Below are 8,316 nucleotides of genomic sequence, written 5' to 3' on the forward strand. Positions count from 1 at the left end.
TTATTAAATTTAGATAATTTAAAACAAATTCAATTGATATATCATAGAACTGACTGACTTCTTAACCGCCGTCTGCGCCGAAATAATGGTCTAACAATAAAACTGTCAAAACGTCAACCACTAAGCCGGAAATGTCAGCTCCTTGGACCGCAAACACGCGGCGCGGGAGCCCCAATTTAATTGATTCATGCTAAGCCGGCGCTGGCAATCGCCTCGAGGGACCGGAAGACACTTTCTGTAAGCCTCCCCCATCCCTCTGTCGTTATGCAATCTTTATATAAATAAATTCAACTAATACGTACATACATATGTATATGGTACATACATATACATATGTATTTCAGGCAGCATCACCGCACTTCACGTAAATCCTGGCCATCTATTATGCCAAATCCGTTTGTGGTGCTCCCCCGAGAATTATTTATGAGACATTTTGTTACCGCAGAGGATATTTGGCTGCTGTTTATTTTTGCCTATACCTAATTGCATTTTGGAATGCATTTTGTATTTTCCTCTGGTATGCAATTAAACTTGTTTAATCTTTTTGCACTAATTTGATTATTGATGCACTAAATTGTTGCTGCTACTTTCGCAGGAGCGCACATCCTTGGGTTCAGCGATGCATGCAGCAATCGAAAAACTTTCCCATTGGCATCCGGAAAAGTGTAGGAAAAGTGGAAAATTTTGTTTACCGCCAAATGGCAAAAGGCTGTATGCTCTTTACGGGCGGCCATTATCGGGTGAGTTATAAGTTTACGGAGGAGATGCATAAATTGGAAAAGTGCCAGTGCACTGACAGGTTTTTATCTTTAAACTCTCATAAGCAACATTGCAGGAATTTCCTTTATTTGAACTGCGGCATAAAAGACTGGCTAATTTCTATTCAATTTTCAATCATTTAATGACAGGATTGCAGTGGAGTGATGTAAACTTTTGGATGCCCTTTTTATTTTGTCACTGAGAATCAAATACAAAATTTCTTGCCCTTCACTTTTATTACACCTCAATTGTACCTTTTGGCTAGGGTAGCTGAAATATTTGTAACTTGCAGCAGATGCAACTTTTTCGCTTTTCAATTTTTGTGTCTCCGCTGCCCGCTCCCCCACCCACCTCACTCAAGCGTTAATGAAAAGCTTTGACACGGCATAAGAAACTGCTGCAGCTCAGAACTCCGAACGGCAGAAGTTCTCTTTCCAGAAAACTCTGTGAAAATAAAGCAACGGAAATGGCAATGGAAATGGAAAGGTAAAACATGAAGAAAATCTGATGAAAGAATAACAAGGCGAGTGTGACTGCGAAGGCTTCCCCCACTTGTTTCCACAGTGGTAACATGGCGTATGATTAATGCTGCCCAAAGCCCTGGCAGACGCCTCAATGAAAATCAATTAATTAACGACAACAACAACAAGATGAGGAGACGGAGACAGTCGCGAGCAGAGGGGGACAACTCCGAAAGGGAAATGAAAAAACAAAAGGACACGCGCACTTGTCTTCTCATGAATGAATCAACGATTGAATGAATGAATGAGTGTAATGACTCTTTCATTAAGCACTCGACCGTGAATAAAGCATTGAGCCAGTCAGCCACCGAAACAGTGAGCCAGAGTCAGATCATTGAGGCAGAGGAGGAGCAGCAACAGGAGAGCACTGCATAAATTTCCATTTAGTTAGACAAATGTGACAAAACGGAAATTGCAAACGGAGCACTCGGCAGCACTCTGCTGAGAAGCAGCAGCAGCATTCCGCTTCCTGTTTGCAGTCGGCTAGGTGTCCCAGAAGGACTGCCATCAGCTGAAGCTGAAGCTGCCAGCCGCCATCCGAAGGAACCTCCTTTATTGGCATTTCGCAGCCTGGCATCTCTCCCCAGACGGCTAAATAAATGATGAACACGTTGAAGCATATTGAAATGTAATTCATAACGTAGCAGCATCGCATCGGAGCGCATCGCAACTCGCGTCCTGTTGCTTCTCCATGTTCCTCCGACATTCCCGTTCATTGGCTATGTGTACTTCCGCATTGCGCATACGTTGCCTTGTGCACAGAACATGCCATTGGGGCAGGCCACTCTTTTTTCCACATTGCTAATTGAATTATGCATCGGCCAGAGTTTCCATTGTAATTCAATTACGAACAGAAAGTGACTCGACAGTGTCACCTGCATTCACAAGTTTAATTTATGAACTTCTTAAGAGAATGTACCATTCAAAATTGCCCCAAAATTTCTGTCTTATGTTGATCAAACTCATGGCATGGCTTGCGGTTTGGCTTAGTTTATCTCATTAACTTAGCAAGTGTCGTGTAATTGGATATTTTGCCATCGCTTAAGCTATGCGGTTACACAAAATTCCTCATTAGACCTCCCTTCAGAGCGCAGATTTCTGCTGCCAATTTTAATGCAATTAAAAAAGTCTCACTGGAATTTATTAAGCATTCCAAATGTTTTCCACTTCCCATTTTTATCTTCCCTTCCATTTTTATCATCCCTTACAATCTTGATTGGCCTGCATTCGAAAACCGAAACTATTTAAACAGTCATCAATTCTGTAATGGAATTAAAAATATCAATTAAAAATTTCTCCAGCAAAAAGCGATAACTGGGCTGGCTATTTACTCGCAATTCTTTTTGGGGGGCCGGACTGAGTAGCTTTTCCAGTTTAAGTTCTTGGCATATCGGTTGGCCACACATCTCTGACTCTGCGGCGGAGAGCGAGGATAAGTATTAAGTTTTGGTTCTGGCTACTCGTACTTGTAATTTTGGCCAGGCTATCTTGGCCCCTCCCCCCCATTCCGATTGCTCGCCACTGAAAACTTTCATTGGCCACTTTTTGGTTCTGATTTCCTTTTTTGTTTCCTCTTCTTCTTATACTTTTTTTTCTTCCTCGATTTCCACTTGCATTACGCGCTGACAAACTTTATTATTTCGCCAAAAACTTTTTAATGACAAAATCAAATTGGTGCAGGCAGGCCAACAACAAAAAGTTGTGGCCAAGAAAGGCCTGGGGGTGGGAGGTGGTGGGCGGTAGCCAACCATATTGCCATATAATTTGGGGCTTATTAAGGTGAAGAAGAGGCATCAATCCTGAGACAGCTGCTGAAAAATTAGAGCACATAATTTCATTTCCTGCCCGAGCGCATCGAATTTTATTTGAGTAGCCATGTCATGGGAAAGAAAATTAGTTATACTAAAAGTGTGTCATGCAACATTAAGTTGCAACTACTTACCATCAGATTGCTACACACAGGGAATGCCCAATGGACCATTGATTCATTCATTCACTCATTCATTCATTCATACATTGTGTGGCACACAAAAGTGTCGGGCCATCAAGGATATTGAATTTAAAGCTCAAATGTTTATGTTTATCGATTATTCGATACACAAACACACACACATACACACACACACACATACTCACACACACACATACTCACACATATGGATGGAACATCTATAGTTTTTCATTCATTGATGAAGCATTTTTATGCCACAGCAGAGAACAGTACGGTACATTAGCATATTCATAAGTTTTTAAATTTTTCATTCGCTTTCATTCGTTTCTATTCCATCTCTAAATCCTAAACAAAACATCTTAAACACAACCAATATGACCAATCGTTATAGTGAATCCTTATAGCTGTGTACCGAACTGTAGGCATGTTGAGGAATGGACGGTCAAATGGTTATGTGGTCGTTCCATCAAACGCCCCGACATGTCGATGGATGGCAGGGGGCGAAGACATTGAAGTGGATGAGTTCTTGGCGAGGGTGTCGTCCGGTTGTGGGTTCGTCCTTTCCCCATAATGGCAGCCCCCACCCAACTCTGGCATCGGGGATAATTGCAAACTATTCGTTAGAACCCCACAAGGAAAAAGGTTTCTACAAGCGGGCCCCCTCCACATAAAAACAAAACTAAAATGCAATTTTTTAGTGAATTAATGTACTGGGAGGGAGGGTTTGGAAGGTTGCCATGCCCCAGAAGGCATTACCATCAATCAAAAGATTGTCAATTTAGAGGAGCGGACACAGAGGCGGGCTTTGCACCGCGGTGGTTGGGAGGACAGCTACATGTTGCAATCGAAAATCGATAAATAGAAGGAGGGGAATCTTTTTTGCGCTGTGACTCATTTATTTAAACAATCAGTCCGGCTGCCGAGCCAAATGTGACTCAAAACTACATTTGCTAGACCCGTTTAAGGGGGATTTTTCCGCCCTCTTTTTTTGCTATTTCTTTTTGCTTTCTTTCTGCGTTTTGTGTGCCCTTTGAGAGGGTATTAGGAGCTTGGGAAGAGGTTGGCTAGGAAGGCAGGCAGGACTGAATATTTTAAGTGAATATCTTTAAGTACATATATTTATTATTGATGGGAATCAACAAAAAAGGCTCAAGCTTTGGCAATATTCTCTAGTTAGTTTTTATGTTAACAGTAGCTTGAGGAACTCTTCATATTCGTCGTAGACCCCTTAGTGTAACCAGAAGTTCGTCAACAAATCTATCTTTCATTTTTTTAATCTTTTTTATACCTTTTATACCTGGTACTCGAAGAGTAAGTAGGGTATATTGTATTTGTGCACAGTTTTGGATGTATGTAACGCACAGAAAGAACATTTCCGACCACACAAAGTATATATGTTCTTGATCAGCATCAGTAGCCGCGTCGAGATAGCCATGTCTGTCCGTCTGTCTACATTGTAGAAGATGTTGGCCCTTTTGTTGGTCGTTAGTAAGCGAAGTTGAAATGTGAAGTTTTGAAATACGCTCGTAACATTTCCCAGCCAACTTTATGCAAAATTTGGTTGCTATAGCTTTAACAGTCTTGGATATCCAGGTGCTCTTCAAGACGGACGGACGAACCTAATAGCGGTTAGACTTTTTCAAAGAGCCTTGCAGTTCTGAGAATATTTCAGGCTTCATGTCCCGGATACCTACAATTCAGTTGGAAACGGGTTGGATTAAGTGTCCTGTGGCATTTTCTCTGAAATTGTAGGAGCCTTTACAAAATTTGTTTGGTTTTGCGTTAACAGAGTTAAAGTTCATTTAATAAATAGTGTATAGTACAACATAAAGTTACCTACTACATGAAACTGAAAATGTGTCTTGAGCCGCTCATTGGGATCAGAAAAACTCAAAGAAAAATGTTCAAGTGGCTATGTCGAACATTTGAAACCACTGTTCAATATCATGAACCACCGGATAAATCGGATTACGACAATAAACTCTACAGAGCCCTAAGTCTATCGAATGGATTGCGAGCCATGCTGATATCGGATTCAACGAATAAAATAGAACATACACCAGATGTTCTCCACCGACTACCCACACTGATCGCCAGTAGTAGTGAAAGCTCCAATCCATCTATAGAGCGTTTTCAAGGAAATTTGGCTGCCTGTGCGGTACTTGTGAACGTTGGATCCTTTAGCGAACCGCGGCAATATCAGGGAATGGCACATTTTCTGGAGCACATGATATTTATGGGTTCCAAGAAGTATCCCATTGAAAACGAATTTGACGCATTTATAACGAAAAGCGGGGGTTTTAGTAACGCCCATACAGAGAACGAAGAAACGTGCTTTTACTTTGAGGTAGAAGAAGCCCATTTAGATAAAGGTATGGATATGTTCATGAACTTAATAAAATCCCCGCTTTTTCTTCCCGATGCCATAGTCCGAGAACGTTTTGCTGTTCAATCAGAGTTCGAAGAGGCATCAATGCGGGATGAAGTCCGGCGTGATCAGATATTAGCGAGTTTAGCTAGTGAAGATTATCCCCATAGCACTTTCAGTTGGGGAAATCTAAAATCTCTTGAAGATCAGGTAGATGACAAACTGCTACACGAGGCGCTTCATGATTTTCGACGAAAGCATTATGGGTCAAATCGTATGATTGTCTGTATTGAGTCGCAGCAATCGTTGGATGAAATAGAAGAGCTACTAGTTCGTCATTGTGCAGACATACCCAATAGTGAGGAGAATGCCAAAAATATGGATAGTTTGAGTTATCAGAAAGCATTTAATGATAGTTTTTCAGCGACGTATTTCTTGTGTATCCTGTAAAAGATGTGTGCAAATTGGAGTTGACATGGGTTCTTCCCCCAATGCGAAATTATTATCGATGTAAGCCAGAGGCTTTTTTCTCGCAACTAATTGAATATGAGGGTGTGGGAAGCCTATGCTCTTATTTACGACAACGTTTATGGAGCATGAGCGTCATGGCGGGAACTGGAGGAGATAGTTTCGAATCAAACTCCATCTACTCGATGTTCAAAATATGCATATACCTTACAGACGATGGTTTCGAGCACATAGATGAGGTATTGGAAGTTACTTTTGCATGGATTAAATTGTTAAATGAGAGCGATGAATCTCGAGAGGTTATGTATAAAGAGTTTAAACAGATTGCAGAAAATAGTTTTCGATTTCAAATCCAACTACCTTCGATGGAAAATGTACAAAATGTGGTGGAGAGCATTGGTTATCTACCTCCAAAAGATGTCCTTACAGGATCTCAGCTGTATTTTGAATATGATGCAGATGCTCTACTGATACTGAAAGAGCACCTCAGTGCATTTCATGTTAATATAATGATCTCTTCGCACATTCCATATTTAAATCATGACTACAATCAGACGGAGAAATGGTTTGGGACGCAGTACACAACGATTCCTATACCATTAAAATGGATAGCCATGTGGCATGATCCACCGTCATTTAAAGAATTGAAATTTCCACAATCGAATCCCTTCATAACCACGGACTTCACGCTGCACTGGCAAAAAGAAGGTATGCTACATATACCACGACGTCCCAAGGTCCTCAAAAGGAATGATCTTTGTGAGTTGTGGTTTCGACAAGATGATATATTCCTACTGCCTGATGGCTACATAAATATATATTTTATCACTCCTTTGGTGCGTGAAAGCGCACGTAATTATATGCTTGGCGTGCTCTTTACCTACTTGGTAGAATTTAACATCGCCGAGCAATTATATCCAGCTATAGAAGCCGGCTTAACATATGGCCTTTATATGGGTGATAAGGGATTGATTCTGCGTGTGAGTGGTTACAACCAAAAACTACCTCTTTTGGTAGAAACAATCATGAAGGTAATGTGTACTATAAAAATAGATCCAGCGCAAGTGATTTCTTTTAAAACCCTCAAGAAGCGCCAAATTTTCAATGCGCTCATTAGTGGACAGATTTTAAATCATGATTTACGTTTAATGGTTTTGGAGAATAAACGATTTAGTATGCTACAGAAATATGAATCTATCGATAAATTAAACGTGGATGACATCAGGCACTTCAAGGATAATTTTCACAAGAAAATGTATATACAGGCACTCGTACAGGGAAATTTTACTCAAAAACAAGCAAGTGAGGTAATGGAAAAAGTAATTTCCACTTACAATAGCCAAAAATTGGATAATCCATCCTCATTGGACAATAGCTTAGTTCAGCTTCCACTTGGATCGTATTATTTGCGTGCGAAAAATTTAAACCAGGAAGATACTAATACAATTGTAACAAACTACTATCAAATTGGACCAAGCGAACTAAAATTAGAATGTATGATGGATCTGGTAAAATTAATTGTGGAAGAGCCCTTTTTTAAACAGCTGCGTACTAAAGAACAGTTGGGCTACAGCCTCAGTATGTATCAATGTGTTGGCTACGGCGTGCTGGCCTATGTTTTTGCAATCAATACTCAGGAGACAAAGCATTCAGCTGACTATGTGGAGCGACGTATGGAGGCATTTAGGTCTTGCATACCGGATCTTGTGTCCCAGCTTAGTGAAATTGAGTTCAATGATGTGCGCGAAATGCTTATCAGTAGCAAGAGCGTGGGCGATACTAGCCTAGTCGAAGAAGTTATGCGGAATTGGATCGAAATCGTTACCACTGAGTACTTTTTTAATCGCCAGGAAATTGAAATAAGGACGCTAAATGGTATCTCTAAGCAGAACGTTCTGGATTTCTTATTGGACTATGAAAACAGTGACTTTCGAAAGCTTTCAGTCCAGGTCGTTGGTCAAAGTAATCTACCAGCTCGGTCTCCAACACTGTCCATTTCGGATGCTAGGCAGAGGTCAGGAACAGGATTCGGTATACGACCCGGTTCTTTGGCTAAACTATTGGAAGAAGTACAGCGCAACATTTCCTATGAACAGCTCTTGTTTGAACAGATGGGCAATAATATCAAAATAGAACTTATGGGACATGTCGATGATCCAACAAACATAGTGGATATTTCGGCTTTTAAAAATACGTTAAATGTTCACCCCTTGTTTATCACAAATCCGAAATCAGCTAGAAAGTCGTAA

At 40.7% G+C, this 8,316-nt stretch overlaps 1 protein-coding gene across 1 annotated transcript; it reads left to right on the forward strand.

Moving 5' to 3' along the window:
* Nucleotides 1-5,037: 5,037 nt before the first annotated feature.
* Nucleotides 5,038-8,316, forward strand: LOC117901917 (nardilysin). The gene is given in 2 exon segments (XM_034812886.1): nt 5,038-6,011; nt 6,014-8,316. Coding segments are annotated over 2 exon segments (3,240 nt in total). The 5' UTR covers nt 5,038-5,074.

The sequence above is a fragment of the Drosophila subobscura genome, chromosome U, assembly GCF_008121235.1.
Source record: "Drosophila subobscura isolate 14011-0131.10 chromosome U, UCBerk_Dsub_1.0, whole genome shotgun sequence".
NCBI lineage: Eukaryota > Metazoa > Arthropoda > Insecta > Diptera > Drosophilidae > Drosophila > Drosophila subobscura.